Source organism: Physeter macrocephalus, chromosome 13, assembly GCF_002837175.3.
Source record: "Physeter macrocephalus isolate SW-GA chromosome 13, ASM283717v5, whole genome shotgun sequence".
NCBI lineage: Eukaryota > Metazoa > Chordata > Mammalia > Artiodactyla > Physeteridae > Physeter > Physeter macrocephalus.
The window spans coordinates 82,946,699-82,965,848 of NC_041226.1; the positions used below are offsets into that span (position 1 = coordinate 82,946,699).

General features: G+C 68.8%; 1 protein-coding gene across 1 annotated transcript in view; it reads left to right on the forward strand.

The window, feature by feature from the left end:
• Positions 1-19,150, forward strand: part of NOTCH1 (notch receptor 1) — a 55,239-nt gene that overhangs the window by 24,367 nt on the left and 11,722 nt on the right. Inside the window, exons 3-22 of the mRNA XM_024126410.3 lie at positions 3,709-3,971; positions 4,508-4,846; positions 6,854-6,976; positions 7,507-7,740; positions 8,096-8,251; positions 8,392-8,577; positions 8,925-9,038; positions 9,724-9,837; positions 10,140-10,373; positions 10,460-10,570; positions 11,154-11,346; positions 12,730-12,875; positions 13,118-13,231; positions 14,949-15,068; positions 15,381-15,533; positions 16,220-16,448; positions 17,154-17,355; positions 17,958-18,111; positions 18,241-18,425; positions 18,893-19,025. Of these exons, the coding sequence (XP_023982178.1) occupies positions 3,709-3,971; positions 4,508-4,846; positions 6,854-6,976; positions 7,507-7,740; positions 8,096-8,251; positions 8,392-8,577; positions 8,925-9,038; positions 9,724-9,837; positions 10,140-10,373; positions 10,460-10,570; positions 11,154-11,346; positions 12,730-12,875; positions 13,118-13,231; positions 14,949-15,068; positions 15,381-15,533; positions 16,220-16,448; positions 17,154-17,355; positions 17,958-18,111; positions 18,241-18,425; positions 18,893-19,025 (3,503 nt within the window). The remainder of the gene's footprint in view (positions 1-3,708; positions 3,972-4,507; positions 4,847-6,853; positions 6,977-7,506; positions 7,741-8,095; positions 8,252-8,391; positions 8,578-8,924; positions 9,039-9,723; positions 9,838-10,139; positions 10,374-10,459; positions 10,571-11,153; positions 11,347-12,729; positions 12,876-13,117; positions 13,232-14,948; positions 15,069-15,380; positions 15,534-16,219; positions 16,449-17,153; positions 17,356-17,957; positions 18,112-18,240; positions 18,426-18,892; positions 19,026-19,150) is intronic.

Here is a 19,150-nt window from a genome sequence, read left to right on the forward strand (position 1 = left end):
CGTGGGGGTGCGGGGTGGGGTGGGAGGCGTGGGGTGCGGGCGGAGCCGGTGGGGCGGGGAGCCGGCCCCTCTGCAGCCCTTCTCCTGGGGCCTTCAGCCCGACCTGTCACTCACCTGCCGCTGGCCAGGGTGGGCCAGGACAGGTCACCCCGCCCAGGCGGCCAGGCTGGTGTGGGTGGGAGAGAAGGCCAGCGGAGGAACAGGTGCTGGGGTGACCTCCTTCAGGAGGGGAGCAAGGAACGGGGAGCCGTCGTGGGCCCCGGGGTGCCAGGGGTGGTTCCTATCCAGTCTGCAGGAGGCTCGTGCCCCCCGTCTCGGGTTCTCCACACGGCCCCCGACGGCCCCTGGCCTGGAATCGCACGGCAGGTGTTGGGTGTGACTTCCCTCTCCAAGCCCGGGCACCTGTCCCCGCCGGGCACCTACACTGACCTGCCAGGACAGGTGTCGAGGACAGAATGGCCGTGAGGGGCCTGCTCACTGGTGCCGGTGGCCCTGGCCATGCCTGAGCAGCCTTACGGGCCCTCCTCCTTCTCAGGGACGGGCGGGTGCCGCGGGTGTCTCCCCAGGAAGCCCAGCACTACAGCCAGGGTAGGAGAGAGGTGCAGACGGGTCCAGGGGACAGAGGGGGCATGGCTGGAGGCTGGCCAGAGCAGGGACATAACTTGGGGGGACGGGCGCTGGGGAGTGGCCTCTGGGACTGGCTGCAAGCTGCTCCGCCGTCCCCCGCCGCCCCAGGCCCAGATCCTGCCCGCCTGGCTCAGGGCTTCCTCCCCCCGAGCTGAGGCTCCTGGCCAGACCCTGCTCGTACCTCACACCCCACGAAACACCTGCCTCGGCAGTCCCACCCCCGGAGGCTGCCCCTCCCTCCGGCCCCGCCCACCCCCTGGCTGGGGTGCTGGTGGATGGCGGCCAGGCCCAGGCCCAGCCCCGGAGCCGGCCCGGATGGGCAGCGTGCCTTCACGGCAGCGTCCGCCAGGCCTGGGCGGGGGTGGGGAGGACAACGGGCCCCCTCAGCTGCCGCCTTCCCCCACAGAGGGGCCCCCGGCTCCTGCCCCGCCCACTGGGGTTGGCGGCCGCCGCGCCCGGGCCGGCAGCAGCTGCTGCCCGCGTACCCAGCCACAGGCGCACCTGCTCCCCAGCCGCCCTTTGTCCGCGCTGCCGACGCCTGATGTACTGGGTGCGTCTTCCCTCTTGCCGGCCCAGCACAACACAGCCTCACTGGCCGGGATGCTCCCGGTCCAGGCGGATTCTCCCACAGTCCTCCACGTTAGGCTCCCCATTCAGGATGGGGCGGAGGGCGGTTGGTTCAGGGGCACACTGCCCCATGGCTGGAGGGTCTAGGGGTGTGCACCCGAGTGGGCCCTTCTGGTCCACTTGGGAACGCGGCCGAGCAGGGGACTGCTCTAGTGGTGGCAGGCCCCGGGGTGCCCCCCCCACCCCCGGGACCAATGACGGAGGCCTCGCCTACAAGAAGGACTGCGCTGGGCAGCCCTGCGTGGATTCCCCTCAAAGCCACGGGGCAGGCCCGCCTCATCTTGCCCGTGCGGGTGGGCTTGCCTCCCCTGGGAGCTGGCGGGATGGGGGCAGGGCCCAGAGGCGAGAGGGGGGCGTGGACAGGACTGGCTCTCATCCCGCTTTGACGGCCAAGCACCCTCTGTCCAGCACCCACCGCCTGCCTGCTCCGTCAGTAGCTGGGGAAGAAGAAAGGGCCTTTTCTCCAAGTGGGAGCTGCGGCCAGCTCCTGCCTGACAATGGAGAGCATTGAGAGGTGGCGGAGGTGCTGCCTCCTGGGTCTCCCCCCTCCCACCCGCAGGGCTCTGGGTTCCCAGTGCCAGATGCGTTGGGGACCAGGCGGCCTGTAACTGGATCCATGCACAGTGGGGGTCACACCGCCTTCCCCAGGCTCCGGGGTGTGGCCTTGCAGGAGCCAAGGTGCCAGGGCGCCAGAGGCACAGGGGCCGCGTGCTGGGGTCTGTGCCCCTCGCGAGGAGCCAGCCAGCCCCCCACTCCCTGAGCGGGCTGGCTCAGGCCTTGAGTTACCTCCCCTGGACCCCTCCCGGAGGGCAGCTGGTTTTCTTTAAGCCAGTTGGTTTGGGACTTTTGGCTTCTGGCAACAGATGGTGGGCCGGAGTGGCCATTTTGCGTCCTCCCCGCCTGCCCTACCCAAGCCACGGCCACAGATAAAAGGCTTCAGGGAGACAGATGCCTCCCAGGCCACGGGGACAGGGGAGCAGCCCAGCTGCTGAGAAACGCACAGACCCCGGCCCCCCCAAACTGCCACCGCCAACCCTGGGGAAGGGCCTCTCCAGGGGCCACCCCTCCCCTTCTTCCCTGTGCAGCTTTGATTTTAGCCCCCAGGGCAGGCAGGAGGGGAGGGAGTGGGGGGCTGGCATTTGTCGGGGGCAGGGGTTCTGGTGAGCTCTGGAAGGTGGGATGGTCTGGGCTCAGGGGGGCCCTCTCTTCGTCCAGGGGGCCCCAGGCTCCTGGCAGCGCCCCCTGCTGCCCCGCCGGGTAGGAGGAGGCCCCGCCCACAGGTGCCCAGAGCTGTGGGCCCAGCGTTGGGGCTGCCTTCTCAGGCTGCCACAGACTGGGGGCCAGGCCAGGAGCGTTCCACCTCAGAGGCTTTGCCGCTGGGAAGAGCGATGCCTGGCTGGTCCCAGAACCTTTCCTGAGACTTTTCCTCGAGTGCAAGGCCGCGAGGTGACCTCGCGGGGGCCGTTTATGGCCCAGCCCCCAGAAGCCGAGGCGACAGGTGGCCAAGGGGGCCCTGGGGTGGGGATGGCAGGCGCTGAGCCCTTCCCTGCAGGGAACGCGTGGCACCAGGCCTGGGGGCAGGGGAGGCAGGTCGCCACCCTCCTGGCTCACCTGCCCCAGTCACAGCCTGGGCAGTGAGTACCCGGGGAGCGTGCCGGCCCGCCAGGGCGGCGCTCCTGGAGCCAGGCTTCTCCAGCTGGGCAGCGGGTGTTTCTGCTGCTGGCTGACATGGGGTGGACACCTGTCGTGAAGCCTTGACCGCACGAGGGAAAAGCCGTGTCTGGGTGCTACGTGGGGGGGGGGGGGGGATGGGTGCCGACCAGCACGGTCCCCAACGCATCAGACCCCTGACAAAGAACTCCACGTCGCAGAGAAAATGGGAGGCCAGGCCGCGTCGTGTTGGCAGTCCTTTCCACGTTTGCCATCCTATCGATGTTGAAAGAAAAAACGCTGTGAACTCTTTTATTAACCAAATAACGCACGTCCTTACCGAAAAGCTGAAGAGGAGAAAAAGCAGGCAGGCCCCCGAAACTAAAGATTTTACAGAGCACCGTTCCCCTCGGCAGAGAACGGCCGCGTCTGCCCGTGTGGTCCCCTTCTCGGTGGCTTGCCGGGGTGCACACAGATGCCTCCGTGAGTTCTGAAACCTCCGCCGGCGCCCACCGAACACTCTGGTCTCTAGTTTCTCCAGTTAACGTAATCACTTTTCCTGATGGAGGTGAAATTCACCTAATATAAAATTAACCACTTAAAAGCGTGCAGTTCAGGGGCGCTTGGCGCACTAGTGATATGGGGCAGCCGCCGCCCCCTCGGGTCCCAGAACTTCCCCTCGCTCCTGGAGGGGCCGCCCCCGGCTGTGCCCGCTGCCCGGGGTGGGGCCCCACCGACGCCGGGGCTGCCGGCGGGCGGCTGGCTGGGGAGCGGGCACTCACCGCCCCGGTGTGTCTGCCGCAGCTGCAGCGGGGCCTTTGTGGGCCAGCGATGCCAGGCGCCCAACCCCTGCCTCAGCGCCCCCTGCAAGAACGGCGGGACGTGCCACACGGTGGAGCGCGACGGCCTGGTGGACTACGCCTGCCGCTGCCGCCTGGGCTTCTCGGGGCCGCTGTGCCTGACGCCCCGCGACCACGCCTGCCTCGCCAGCCCCTGCCTCAACGGCGGCACCTGTGACCTGCTCACTCTCACCGAGTACAAGTGCCTCTGCCCCCCGGGTTGGTCAGGTGAGGACGCCGGCGGGAGACGGGGCTGTGGCGCTCGAGAGGGGTGGGCAGGCCCCGGCCCTCCCGCCGCTGCCCGCGCAGCAGATGCCGGCCCCGCCTGGGTGGCTGGGGAGGGCTTTGCTCGGCTGTTGGGGTCCGTGATCCAGAAGTGGCGCAGAGCCCCCCTCCCAAACCGAGGGTCCCCACTCTCCTCTGCAGCCCTGGAGGGCCCCACCCCTGCCCGCCTCTGTGAGCAAAGGGGAGACTCCCAGTTCCCTCCTGCCAGGAGCGCAGGCCCCCCTGCAGGAGCCGTGGTGTCACTGCGGGCACCAGAGTTTAAGAACACGGGCCCTGGAGGGGCGCCTGCCGCGTGCATATCCCACGACGGTCACTCAGCCCCTAAGCCGTCGGGGTCCTGAGGTGTCAGGAGCCGACGCCGTGGGGTCCGTCGCCGGCTGGCACCTCCCCCGTGGTGCCCGGAGGCCGCCCCCGGCTCTTGGGGCGGTCCGGCGCGGGGAGCAGGGAGGCCGGCTGACCCCCTTCGCCCCTCCCCCCAGGGAAGACATGCCAGCAGGCCGACCCCTGCGCCTCCAACCCCTGTGCCAACGGTGGCCAGTGCCTGCCCTTCGAGGCCTCGTACATCTGCGGCTGCCCACCCGGCTTCCACGGCCCCACCTGCAGGCAGGACATCAACGAGTGCAGCCAGAACCCCGGGCTCTGCCACCACGGTGGCACCTGCCACAATGAGGTCGGCTCCTACCGCTGCGCCTGCCGCGCCACCCACACCGGCCCCCACTGCGAGCTGCCCTACGTGCCCTGCAGCCCCTCCCCCTGCCAGAACGGGGGCACCTGCCGCCCCACGGGGGACACCGCCCACGAGTGCGCCTGCCTGCCAGGTACCGCTCGCTGGCCCCTGCTGGGGGTGGCCGGGGGTGCCCAGGGTGGAGGGAGCACAGGGCTGGAGCAGGGCAGGCTGGGCCTGGGGGTGGACGTCCACTGAGCGCGGGCGATTGGAGGGCAGCCTTGGGTGTGGTGTAGGGGCGGGTCTGGAATGGGGGCCACCCGTTAGGCACCCGCCCACCCACTTCTGCCCGGGCACGGGTCCGTTGTGACCAGGAAGCTGGGCCCATGACCCCCGATGCTCCTCCCCTGCCCCCGGCCTTCTCCAGGCCACTCAGGAAGCCCCGAACCTTGAGCTCCCCGGGACCACGTGCACGCGGCCCCCGGGCTTCCCGTTTCCCCGAGGTGGGGACAGTGAGGCTGGGGCTCGTGTGTCGCCTGCCCCAGTGGCGGCCCTTCCTCCTGGCCCCGCTGGCCTCCCAGCGGTGGGGCGACAGTGACGGCACAGCCCCCCAGCCCCCAGCAGCTCCGCTCTGCCTGTTGTGCGTCCCAGACGTGCCACTGTAGTTTTTATCTGAGTCAGTTTTGGTGCTGGTGATCTAAAAATACTAGTAACGACGAGACACAGAGGTTTGAAGATCTCTCGTCAGCTGCGCGCTGGCGGTTAGGCAGTCGGGCGGGAACGAGGAAGGGAGGGGTGTTTCGGGAGGGGGGCGGGGGATGAGGAGGTGGGGCTGGGGTTTGGGTGCTGGAGGGGAGCCCAGGGCCTGGCTGGCCCAGGGGTGAGCCGAGGGTCGCCCCAGCCCCCACGCTGCCGCGGCCCAGCTCGGCCCCTGCAGAGAGGAAGTGCTCTGCCCGCCCACGTCCACGAGCCCCAGGCCTTGTCACTGCAGCGGCCGCCTCTGCGTGCGGACGCCGGGCGCACGCACTTCCTGCATGTCAGTGGCGCTCCCCTCGCCGCCTGCCTGCCTGCCGCGGCGCTGCTGGCCTGCTCGGCTGTGTACAGGGGGCTGGGCCAGGCGTGCCCCCCGGTTCTGGGTTCAGGTGCCTTCTTGGTGGTTGCGGGAGCCCAGGCCTGGGGCCCTGTGTCTGGCCGCGTGGGTCAGGCGGGGCCGTGGAGGTGGGCGGAGCGGGGGGCCGGCCAGAGGGTGCTGCACACACACCTGGGATGGGGGAGGCGAGACCCATCCTGCCTTAGAGCTCGCCCTCCGAGGCCGGGGAGAAGCAGTACTTTCGGCCCACCGCGTACCAGCGGGTCTGGAGTGAGGGCTCCAGGCTCCCGGGCGGGGGCCTCAGAGGGAGGGGCAGGAGGGAGTCCAAAGGCACCCCGGGAGGAGCATTAATCAGTAACTGGCTGCAGGTTGGGCTATTGCCGGACGCCCCTTTCTGGGTTGATCATTGAACCAGCGGGAGTTGAATGCATTAATGGCTAACCGGCTGGCCGCGGAGTTGGTGCTGCAGAGGTGGGCCCGGGCTGGCGGGGGAGGTGGGCCCCGCCCGCGCCTCTCTTTCTGGGGAGCCAAGGGCCACGCCTGCAGTCCCCCCAGGACTGCCCCCCTGGGTCCACCGTCTCCCCGCTCCGGTTCCCTGCTCGGGGGGCCCCCGGGCCCAGTGCAGCCCCGGCAAGGCAGGTTATCTGTGGCCGCACACGGGGGTGTTGCAGAGAACCCCCAGCGTGGGGCGAGCCAGCAGGCAGTGCCCAGTTACCGGAGCCACTACCCAGACCGTCTTTTACAGCAGAACCTCTAGAACCCTGCGATCCTGAGTCTCCGTCTGTTCAGCTGGCTCTTTACAAAACGATTCCTTAGAGAGGAACGTGTCGCCTGTCCTGGGCACAGGAGTGGGAAGGGTGGGGCGTGCACCCCGGGGGCTGTGAGGCGGCGGGCGTCACAGGGTAGGCCGTGGAGGGGCGGCTCTCTGTCCAGAGCAGGGTGTCGTGGGTGCAGCGAGGAAGATGCCAGAGGCCAGGCTGAGCGTGGCAGAGGGGAGGGGAGGGCCGGGACACGCGCTGCCCGGCCCCGTGGAGGGGCTTGACCGGGCCCCCGGCTCCCCCTGCCGCACAGGCTTCACCGGCCAGAACTGTGAGGCAAACATCGACGACTGTCCAGGAAACAGCTGCAAGAACGGAGGCGCCTGTGTGGACGGCGTGAACACCTACAACTGCCGCTGCCCCCCGGAGTGGACAGGTGCCCGCCCGGGGAGGCCTGGGTGGGCGCCACCGCTGCTGGAGCACACGCACGTGGCGGGCCAGAGCGGGGCCGAGAACCCGGTCCAGGCCGGGAAGGACTCCGGAGCCGCCTGGGGCTGCCCCGCCGCCGGGCGCTCAGGCCTCCGCCCCAGCAGCCGGCACAGCTGTGGCATCAGCTGGTCTGTGCGGGCCCTTTGCAGCCTGGCCCCGGGCAGCCCTGAGCCAGAATCAGGTCCCCAGTTTGAGCCCAGCTGCTGGGCAGGACACGGGCACGCTGGCCGGTAGGACGCCGGCCCCGCCCACAGACGAGCGTGGACCCTGGTGCACCTGTGCCTGCACAGCAGCCAGATGAGAGCCCCCTCTGGCGCCAGGGGTGCGGGGGAAGGAGTCATTCGGGCTGGCGGCAGGCGGAGGAGCCGTGAGGGAGGGCTTCCTGGTGGAGGGGGCCCCCGCGCCCGAGGGGGCGGGTCTCGGCTGTGGCGGAGGGTCTGGAGGCGCCGCCCGGCCCGACGGTCCCGGCCCCCGCAGGTCAGCACTGCACCGAGGACGTGGACGAGTGCCAGCTCATGCCTAACGCCTGCCAGAACGGCGGGACCTGCCACAACGCCCACGGCGGCTACACCTGCGTGTGCGTCAACGGCTGGACGGGCGAGGACTGCAGCGAGAACATTGATGACTGCGCCAGCGCCTCCTGCTTCCACGGCGCCACCTGCCACGACCGCGTGGCCTCCTTCTACTGCGAGTGTCCCCACGGCCGCACAGGTGGGCGCCGACGAGGCGGGTTCTCTCTGCCCTCGCCCGGCGGCGGGCCCCCTCGGGTCAGGGCTCGCGGGCGTGGCCTCGCGCAGACGCACGGACTGCAGCTTTGCCGGGCCTGTGGGGGTGACCCCGGGAGGGGCCTTTCGGGGGTGAAGGGGCTGGCGGGGCTGGGGCGTCGCCCGCCGTCAGGGCTGCTGGCAGTGAACCTCCCGGAGTGGCTCGGGCGTCATGGGACGCGCCACGGGGTCACTAGCAGTGGCACAGCGCGTTGGGGGGGGTGGAGCCCGGCTGTGGGCAGCCCGCGCGTCCCTAGGCCAGGGGGCAGCGCCTCGGCTGACCACCGCCGCCCCGTGTCCAGGTCTGCTGTGCCACCTCAACGATGCCTGCATCAGCAACCCCTGCAACGAGGGCTCCAACTGCGACACCAACCCCGTCAACGGCAAGGCCATCTGCACCTGCCCCTCGGGCTACACGGGGCCGGCCTGCAGCCAGGACGTGGACGAGTGCTCGCTGGGTACGGGGCGGCCGGGGCGCGGCCGGGGCGCCGGGGAGCCTGGTGCAAAGAGTCTGGTGGGGGGGCGGGCACGCCCCAGAGCGTCCGGGAGGCCAGGGTTCCCGCAGCAGCCCCTCACCGTGCCGCGCCCGCCCCCCCAGGCGCCAACCCCTGTGAGCACGCGGGCAAGTGCATCAACACGCTGGGCTCCTTCGAGTGCCAGTGTCTGCAGGGCTACGCCGGCCCGCGCTGCGAGATCGACGTCAACGAGTGTGTGTCGAACCCGTGTCAGAACGACGCCACCTGCCTGGACCAGATCGGGGAGTTCCAGTGCATCTGCATGCCCGGTACGCGGCCGGCCTCCCGCCCGACCGCCGGGGGCACCGCCTGAGCGGCGGCGGTGGGGAGGCCGCGTCGAGGCCGACGGACCCCGGGGAGCGCCGCGGCCGCATCGCCTCTGCCCCCGGCCTCCGCGCCCACCCAGGCCGCGGCCCCGGCGGCTACCCGGGGAGGCCGAGCCGGGCCCGTGGGGCACGGCAGAGGGCGGGCCGGAGCCGGGCGGCTGGGCCCGCCCCGGGGAGCCGGCGTGGAGGGGGCGGGCTGTTCCCTCCTGCGTCCCGAGCCCTCAGCTGCGGTGAGGGCCTCCGAGGCGGGTCGCGGCCCCCCGCACCCCGTGACCGCCCCTTCCCCGCAGGCTTCGAGGGCGTGCATTGCGAGGTGAACACGGACGAGTGCGCCAGCAGCCCCTGCCTCCAGAACGGCCGCTGCCTGGACAAGATCAACGAGTTCGTGTGCGAGTGTCCCACAGGTGAGGCCGCCGGGCTGGGTCCCCCAGGGGCTGGGTGGGAGACTGCCGACTCTCGCCTCGGGAGTGGGTGGGGTGTTTTCAGGCCTCCCCCAGTGGGCAAGGCTGGGTCGGGCAGGGGGTCCTGGCCCCCAAGCTTGCTGGGGAGCCGGGGCCCCAGCGACCCTCCTTCCTGCCGGCGGGTCCCTGGGAGCAGGAGCGCTTGCCAACCCCTGAGGGACCTCGACGGGAGGAGGTCTGGCCTGCCCTGGCCGCCCGTCTCCGCCAGCGGGCCGTGGACATGATGCCCAGGAGGGCCTAAGGAGCCTTTGGGGGCCCGAGTCTGTCCCAGGGGAGGGCTGGGGGCTGGGGGACGCCGGGCCCGGGGAGGTGGTGTGGGTCAGAGCCTTGGATCTCCCGAGATGCAAATCAGCTGTTCCAGACACCGAGCCGGCAACCCGATTCTCAGCCCGACGAGGCTGTAGCCATAGCAACCGGAGTCAGTCTGGGGCAGAGGCCCCTGTGTGAGGGAGCGGGAGGCGTGTGACCCGAAAGGCGGGAGCTGAAAGGGGACGAGAAGAGAACGGGGGGTTTGCCCGGCCCCGCCAGAGCGCCCTCAAGGGGCCCTCCCAGGCACTCGCTGCCCTTGGCTGGCGGTGGGGCCACCGCGCCCATCGTGTCCGACCGCCGTCCCTCTCCCCGGCTGCAGGCTTCACCGGGCACCTGTGCCAGTACGACGTGGACGAGTGCGCGAGCACGCCCTGCAGGAATGGCGCCAAGTGCCTGGACGGGCCCAACACCTACACGTGCGCGTGCACGGAAGGTGCGGGCCGCCCCGCTGCCAGGCCGAGCGGGGGGAGGGAGGGAGGGCAGGCGTGTCGGGTCCGGGGAGGGGGAGCAGCCGGGAGCTGAGGCTGGGAAGGGGACCCCTCGTTCTGGGGCCTCTGGTCCCGGGGCCCAGAGCAAGGTGAGGCTTTGACCCGGGCAGCGGGGGCCGTCCCCAGACGTCCCCGGTCTCCCCCGGCGGGAGCGCAGGCGACCCCGGGTTGGTTGGTGGCGTCCTGGGACGGGACGGCCGCGTGCCCGGGGAGCAGCGCCGCTTAGCGTCTCGGCCCCGCCCTGCAGGCTACACGGGGCCCCACTGTGAGGTAGACATTGACGAGTGCGACCCCGACCCCTGCCACTACGGGTCCTGCAAGGACGGCGTCGCCACCTTCACCTGCCTGTGCCGCCCGGGCTACACGGGCCACCACTGCGAGACCAACATCAACGAGTGCCACAGCCAGCCCTGCCGCCACGGGGGCTCCTGCCAGGACCGCGACGACGCTTACCTCTGCTTCTGCCTCAAGGGGACCTCAGGTGCCTGGCCGGGGCCGCGGCGGGGGCCGCGGCCGGGGGGCTGCGGCCGGGGCGGGCACCGACCGCCTCTTGCCTCCCACCGCCAGGACCCAACTGTGAGATCAACCTGGACGACTGCGCCAGCAGCCCCTGTGACTCGGGCACCTGTCTGGACAAGATTGACGGCTACGAGTGTGTCTGTGAGCCGGGCTACACAGGTGAGCCACCCGGGGCTCGGGGACCCGCAGGGCCCCGTCCCCCCCCGGTCCTCGTCACGGCCTCGCCTCGGGCCCAGGCTGTGCTCACGCGTCAGGGTCTCCGGGACGGGCCAGGTCTGGGGACCGTGGGGGCAGGCTGGTGTAGGCCGCCCACCGCCCAGGGCCCAGCTGGCAGACCACCGGCTTTGGCCACGGTGGCGGAGACCACGGAAGGATCGGGGCTCCGGCCGGCACCGGGCGGGCATCCCTGAGGCTCTCGTTCCCGGTCAGAGCCGGCCCGGCAGGCCCGGAGCAGAGCCAGGCTCCCGGCACACGTGCTTCTCTCCACGGCCCTCTGCCCTGAGGGTGTCCGGGGCCTCCTGGGCCTCAGCCCTCGCCGGCCAGCTCGGCCCCTGGGCCCGGGGAGGGGAGTTTGTGTGGGTGGGAGTCTGCGCCTCGGAAGGACCTGGGCAGGGGGTCTCACGGAGGGGGAGACCGAGGCCCCGAGGGCTGGGACCCGCTCACCGAGACCCCTCCCACTCTCCCTCCTGGAGGGGGTGGGCGTGAGTGTCTGAGCCGCCACAGCCCGTCCCACCGCCCGCAGGGAGCATGTGCCACATCAACATCGACGAGTGCGCGGACAACCCCTGTCACAACGGCGGCACCTGCGAGGACGGCGTCAACAGCTTCACCTGCCGCTGCCCCGAGGGCTACCACGACCCCACCTGCCTGTCCGAGGTCAACGAGTGCAGCAGCAACCCCTGCATCCATGGGGCCTGCCGGGACAGCCTCAACGGGTATGGGGCCGCCCCACACTCTGCATCCTCGGGAGCCCTGGCCCAGGGAGACGGCCCGCTCGGGGGCTGGCGGCTGGCGGCTGGCGGGCCAGGGAGGGGCAGTCGCGAAGCCCCGGACTGGCCAGCACCGGGCCCCGGGCCGAGTGGGTGGGCGCCCCTCAAGAACGGATCTGCCGTCGGGCACTCGCTCGGCTCCTGGTCTGTGCCCAGCGCTGCCCCGGGCTCTGCGTGCTCACGGGCCGCAGTGTGCGCCCGGGAAACACATTTGTGTCGTGGCCTCAGGCAGGGTTTCTGTGACGTCGCGGCGTGATGAGGTGATTGTTCTGGTCCTTGTCCTGGTTCCTGAAATCACTCAGATCTATAAAAGTGGAAGGAGTATCTTTTGTTACTCGTCAAAGCCCCCTTCGAGCACACCTGAGGACGAGGCTGGGTGCCGGGGAGCCGTGTGATGAGGGGGTTGGATCTTTGAGCCCCACCCTGACCTCCAAGGAGGGGAGAGGGGCTGCAGGGTGAGTCAACCACCAACAGCCAGTGATCTAAATTGGTCACGCCTGTGTGAGGAACCCTCCATAAAAATGCGAAGTGCAGGAGTTCAGAGAGCTTAGGTGTCTGTGAACAGGTGCAGGGGGGCGGGAGCAGCTCTGAGTCCTTCCCCGTACCTGGCCCTGTGCATCTCTTCCATCGGGCTGTTCCTGAGTTTCCCCTTTTGTAATAGACCACGAATCTTGTAAGTAAACTGTTTTCCTGAGTTTGTGAGCCATTCTAGCAACAAGGAAGGCGTCCGATTCATAGCTGTTCGCTCAGAAGTACAGGTGACAACCTGGGACTTCAGGTTAGTGTCTGACTTGGGGCCGGTCCTGTGGGAGCGAGCCCTATCTGTGGGGTCTGCGCTGACTCCAGGTAGCTAGTGCCAGAAATGAACTGTGGGATGCTCAGCTGGCGTCCCCAGAGCTGGAGGATTGCGTGGTGTGGGACACCCCCTACGTACGTGGCGTCGATATTAGAGCGTAGAGAAGCTTACTTTTGGTTTCTGACACCGTTATGTGCCCGGCAGGGACGTAATGACATGGGCAGGGACCCCATGCCCCCGTTTGGCACAGAGAGGGTAAGCACACCGTTCGGGGCCACGCAGCGAGTGAATGGTGGAGGGCCTTCTGACCACTGCCCTGAACTGGGCACTGTCCCCAGTCTGCTTGAACAAACCCTCACCACCTTCTTGGGCAAGGTGGGCTATTTAAAGGTGTTCAAAGGACTCCGAGGGTCAGAGCGGACTGGCGCCTCCGTCCAATCAGATCATAGGACGGTGGCAGAGCGGGGAGGGCCCCCAGCCTAGGCCCTCCCCTCTTGGGCCACACCTGAGCTGCCGTGTGGTCACCTCTGCAGGTACAAGTGTGACTGTGACCCCGGGTGGAGCGGGGCCAACTGTGACATCAACAACAACGAGTGTGAGTCGAACCCCTGCGTCAACGGGGGCACCTGCAAGGACATGACCAGCGGCTACGTGTGCGCGTGCCGGGGAGGCTTCAGTGGTGAGTGGCGTGGGGCTCCTGGTGCAGGGCGGGCCCCCGGGGCGGCAGCGCGGAGCCAGGACACAGGTCCCGCCACCGCGACCCGTGGCGGCTCCCTCCCTGGGGCGGGGCGGGGGGTGCAGACCTGCTGGCGTTGACTCCGGGCCCCAGGCTCGGCGCGGGGCCCTCCCTCCACACCAGGTGGGACCTGGCCACAGCACCCAGGGTGACGGCCACACTGACTGCTGTCCCTCCCTCTCCAGGCCCCAACTGCCAGACCAACATCAACGAGTGTGCGTCCAACCCGTGTCTGAACCAGGGCACGTGCATCGATGATGTGGCTGGGTACAAGTGCAACTGCCTCCTGCCCTACACAGGTGGGGGCGGGGCCTGGGCCGCCCGTGGGAGTGGTGCCTGAGGGGTACGCGGTGGCTTTCGGGGCTGGCCTCGTCTGCATTGCTCGGCGGGCATCCCGAAGGCTCTGCCGTGTACTTGGGCCTGGCCACGTTAGGGCCTCGCCCCGCAGGTGTCATTGCCAGATGAGCCCACAAAATACCGGGTGCCTGGGAGGAAGTTTTAGTATCAGTAGGTCCCGAGTATTTTCTCTGGTGAGGTGGCCCCCTTGGTGGCAGAGCTGGGCCTGGGCTGTTGGCCTCCACGGCCCAACGTCCACGCTGCCTCGGGCCCCCGGGGGCCAGGCCGCCCTCCCCATCCGCTGGCCGGGCCTGAGGGATTCCTTTGATGGCGGGCCCTCTTTGTGTGGGGAAACAAGGAGCCCTCTGTTCCCGCTGAGAGCGGCGGGAGACTCGTCCCCGGGCATCTCAGCCTCTGCCACTGGCCTGGCCAAGGGCATCGCGAGATATGGTCCCTTCCTTGGAAGAGATCTGCCAAGTGTTAAAAAATAAAAGTCCACAGCGACTAGGGCCACCAGCCCCACGGGGAATGGGCAGAGGGTGCTGCCACTGGGGACGGTTGTGGCCCCCAGCGGTCCGGAGAGGGCCCCGGCGGGCGGGCTGGGGCCCGTGACCGTGGTTCTCACGACATCGGGCGGCCCATGGCCAGAGCAGTGTTTTCTTTGACCAGAGCTGGGGAGCTGGACTTTCTCTCTTGCACCGGTGAGAAAACTCTCCCCTGGTGGCCGCCCAGGGGCTTCCACGCCCAGGGCTCACCCGAGTCCCTTTCGGACACGCTGACATTGGGGGCTGGAGGGCCGGCGGGGAGGAGCCGGCCTGTGCTGACCTGCTTCCCGTCTGCCCGCTTCCTGTTTCCCTCTGCACAATTGTCGGAAACTCCAGCGAATTTCCTGCCTGCCCGGGTCGCCGTGGAAACCGATAGAAAGAAAGGCCCTGGACAATCACACCCGAGGGCCGGGGAGATAATGGACCACGGGGAAGATAACGCTTCCTCGCGGCCTCAGGACTCAGTCCCGTGGGCTGTAAACAGGAAGCCCTGCATAGGGCTTTCAGGGAGGAAAAGTCACCCAGTGTGCACGGGGGTCTAGCGAGACTCCCATCCCCGTCCCAGGGGTCCTGACACCTCACCCGCTGCTCCCCTGATAAGTAGCCCGTGCTCGGGGCCGAGGCCGGCACGTCCCCGGCAGCGAGGGCTCGCCTCCTGCTGTCACAGCCTTTGTTCAGTGGCCTCCTGCGTTGGGCACTTGTTGGGCACTTGTTGCCCTTGACACAGAACCCCTGGATTAGCCCCCATGCCGCCGGCTCCGTGCAGGGCCCTCTGCTACCAGGAGGTGAGGAGGGGGCGTGAGGCTGAGAGCAGGTCCAAGACCCCTGGGACGTTGTGGGGGCGTCAGTCCCAGCGCAGCCCCTGCTGCTGGCGCTTGCGGTGGGGTGAGGCCCAGGCTGTGCCCCACAGCCCGTCGCGGGGCAGAGGGGATCATCTGGTTTGTGTTCGGGTCCTGACTCAGCCCGGTGCTCACGGGGGTTCCAGTGCCACGCCGTATGCCCCCCGCGGGGCAACCTGATGTGCTCTGGTGGTAGAAGCACCCGCGGGCGGCGGCCGCAGAGGTCTCCGTCAGGTGGCGCCCCGGGGCGTTGACCCTCCGGGCCGGGGCTCCCCGCCTGTGCCTCTTCCCCTCAGGAGCCGCGTGCGAGGCGGTGCTGGCCCCATGTGCCCCCGGCCCCTGCAGAAACGGCGGCGAGTGCAAGGAGTCCAAGGACTACCAGAGCTTCTCCTGCGCCTGCCCTGTGGGCTGGCAGGGTGAGCCAGCGGGCCCAGGAGGCGCTGGGACGGGGAGGGTGGGAGCTCCGGGGAGCTTGGGCATCTGTAGGGCGAGAGGTAGTGAGCTCCCCGTCCTTGGAGATGAGCCAGCGGGCTGCAGAGCCCTCCCAGCCTTGAACGTCTGCGTCCTGCTCGGCCCCGCGTCGGGGGACAGCAAGTCGGAGAGCCCCTCCTTCCCGGGACGCCCCCAGAGGCCCATCCCGTGGCCGCAGAGGCCCTGCTCCTGGGGGGGCAGGGGAGAGTCCTGTGGGGAGGGGGCTGAGCTGACAGCCCCCTCTCCCCCTCCCCCAGGGCAGACCTGCGAGATTGACGTCAACGAGTGCGTGAAGAGCCCGTGCCGCGCGGGAGCCTCCTGCCAGAACACCAACGGTGGCTACCGCTGCCACTGCCAGGCCGGCTACACGGGGCGAAACTGCGAGACGGACGTCGATGACTGCCGGCCCAGTGAGTGGCGGGCCAGCCCCGCCCACCTCCGAGATGCTCAGACCTGCTTCCCCGGGGGGCCCGGGGCGGGGGGCCCGTCGGGGTCGGGTGGGAGAGTGGGCGGGGCCGCGCCCGGGTGCAGGGTTGGCGCTGGCCGGCGGGCCCCTCCAGGAGGGCGCCGGGTCAGGGGCCGGAGGAAGTGCTGGGGTGGGCGGCTGCTGTTGACCAGCGAGGCGTTCCCACGTGGTTCTGGAGGCTCTGGAGCCAGGTTGCAGGCTTTAAGCCCATCCTAGCATCTCCCCACCAGACTCCAGGGCTCCTCCCCCAGGGCCTTGCCTGCCCTTATTCTTGGCGTGGTTCTTATTCTTGTCGTGACCCCCTGAGGAGCGGGGCTCTCAGACCCCTGGTTCACATGACCCTGGCGTCCGGAGAAGCCGAGTATCTCATCTGGCGTCCCTGGCGAGCAGGGAAGACTGACTGCAGCCTTGCTTGGTCTCACTGTTAAGCCCGGGTGTTCTCCCCGCCCTTGTGGCCTGGGACCGGGAACACGTGGAGGGGTGTAGACCCCAAGCCCGTGATGCAGCCTGCCGGGCCAGGGCCTCCTGGCCGGACACCGTGGGGACGGTGCCGGGGTCCCCGCGGCTTCCATTGCCCTGGCAGCGGGGGTGGTGCCCGCCCGTCAGGCCTGCCCTCCCTTCCCCTCCCAGACCCATGCCACAACGGGGGCTCCTGCACAGACGGCATCAACACGGCCTTCTGCGACTGCCTGCCCGGCTTCCAGGGCGCCTTCTGCGAGGAGGACATCAACGAGTGCGCCAGCAACCCCTGCCGCAATGGCGCCAACTGCACCGACTGCGTGGACAGCTACACCTGCACCTGCCCCGCGGGCTTCAGCGGGATCCACTGTGAGAACAACACGCCTGACTGCACGGAGAGGTGCGTGGGGGCCGCGGCCACCGGTATGGGCGCCGTGCAGGGCGGTGCCGGGCCTTAGGCCGACGTGGGGAGGCAGACGGGCCGCGGGGCCACGCGGTGCCCGGCAACCTGCGCACCGAGCAGGTGTCTGCCTGGTGGGCACACGGCGCCAGTCGGGTTGACTCAGATGCCGTTCCTCCTAAGAGAGCTGTTGTCCATTGACCCGTGTGACTTAGAAGCAGGAACCCTGGTGGTTTATCCTGAAGGACTGGTGTTCCTCCTTCTATTAGACCAAGGGCCTTGTAACCCATCTTGTTTCCTTATTTGCCTTGGCTGACAGGAAGCTCAGTGTGGAAGCCCATCCCTGGTTTCTGACATAACCGTCTCCCGTGTTGTCTGTGCAATTCTGGTTTCTGCCTGTTTTTATCTTAACCGCTATATGCCACGTGTGTAACGGAGCTCCTCTCAGCGTGAGTTATAAGACGGCAAAGGAAGGGAGTATGACGTGGTGTGAGAATTTGAGGTCCCTGGTCCTCTGTTGGCGACCTCCTGGGACTCCTGTCGGCCGACCTCAGGGAGGCTGTTCCTGGCCTGTCCTGGCACTCAGACCCCTTCGGCCACCCTGATTCGAGGGGGAGACGCCAGCGTGGAGGTACCTGCTTCGGCAGGGTCCTGCTGCCCCCACCCCCGCTCACCACCGCCCCCCCGCCGCCCACCCCCCTCCAGCTCCTGCTTCAACGGCGGTACCTGCGTGGACGGCATCAACTCCTTTACCTGCCTGTGCCCGCCAGGCTTCACGGGCAGCTACTGCCAGCACGACGTCAACGAGTGCGACTCTCGGCCCTGCCTGCACGGTGGCACCTGCCACGACAGCTATGGCACCTACAAGTGCACCTGCCCGCAGGGCTACACTGGCCTCAACTGCCAGGTGAGTGCCCGCCACTCAGCGTCACAGCCACACCGCTGGATGCCCCTCGCCTCAGCCCCAGCCGGCTCCGCCACCCCGGGCTACGGGTGAGAGGGCCGGGCTCAGGGGGCGGGGGTGGCTCCCGGAGATCTGGGCTGAGCTGCCAGGTAAGGAGTCGGAGGGGAACTTGAACTCAGGTAGCAGAGGTTTATGGAGCAAGAACGAGGGCCGCCTGATCTGGGGCAAGACGGCTAAAAGCCGGCGTTTTCATAGGAGATACGTAAAGGTGTTAGAGATTTATAGTCACCGAAGACTTTCACATGAAACATCGGTTACAAAAGAGCTGTTTACTTCTTAAGAACAATCTTCCTTCGAGGAAAGGCAGCTGGTGGTCTGGATTCACTGAGGGCCCGGAGCAAGAGCGGGGACCCCCAGCCCAGCCCCTGGCGGTTCCTGAGCGGGGGGCCCATGGGCCTTGGGGTCCATTTCTGCAAGAGGGGGTCACGAGCCACCTCGGGCGAGAGGTTCTCTGGCGCACGTGTGCTCCCCTGCCAGGTGGGATGGGCCCCTTGGGAGTTGCGGGTGGGGGCGTTGCGAGCGAGGCCGCCCCCTGCCGTCCCCAGAACCTCGTGCGCTGGTGTGACTCCTCGCCCTGCAAGAATGGCGGCAGGTGCTGGCAGACCAACGCCTTGTACCGCTGCGAGTGCCACAGTGGCTGGACCGGCCTCTACTGCGACGTGCCCAGCGTCTCCTGCGAGGTGGCCGCGTGGCAGCAAGGTAACCGGCCGTGTCCCGACCTGGCCCGGGTCTCCCCGCAACTCCCGGGCGTCTGTCCTCTGAGGTCAGGAGGTTTGCTGTCAGGAGGGGAGCCCGGGCCTCACGCTCCGTCCACCTTGTCCCCCGCAGGCATCAATGTTACCCACCTGTGCCGGAACGGAGGGCTCTGCATGAACGTGGGCAACACGCACCACTGCCACTGCCAGGCGGGCTACACGGGCAGCTACTGCGAGGACCAGGTAGACGAGTGCTCGCCCAGCCCCTGCCAGAACGGGGCCACTTGCACCGACTACCCTGGTGGCTACTCCTGCGAGGTGGGGACCCGTCCCTGGTGAGGGTGCGCGTGTCTGGTGTGAGTGTCGTCGAGGGCTGGGCCCTGGGCTGGGAGCCGGTGCAGCCGGGAAGACCAAGCCCATAGACCTGTACGACGTTCAGTCTTATTAAGGGAGGGCTCGGTAATCAGGAAAGACTGCCTGGAGGAGTTGTCCTCTGGGGGGGGCGCGGCAGCACCTGGAAGAGGAAATGGGACGGGGTTTCCCCTCCCCCAGATTTGCCCCCAGGCCCCCACCTCTATGCTGGGGAACCGGGTCTAACAGCCACCTTGGCCGGTAGTAAACTGCAGCTTACTGGGGCCCTTCCCGGGGTCTCCATCTGGGTCCGCCAAGTGGGAGGAACCCCCAGCTTCGCTGGGCGAGAGGGCAGCTCAGGGGCCCCGTCAGCCTGCACAGGGAGCGGGGGGCTCACTGAGCCACAGGCCCGCCGCCTCGCTGTCCCCCTGCAGTGTGTGGCTGGCTACCACGGCGTGAACTGCTCCGAGGAGGTCAACGAGTGTCTGTCCCAGCCGTGCCGGAATGGGGGCACCTGCATCGACCTCACCAACACCTACAAGTGCTCCTGCCCCCGGGGCACACAGGGTAGGCGAGGCCACACCCGGGCGGGAGCGTGCGGGCCGTGGCCGGCGTCCGTTTCCTGGGCGTCCGGGCTCCCTGGTCCTGACCGCTGGCTGGGGGGGGGCGCGCCTGTCGGGGGGGGGCAGCGA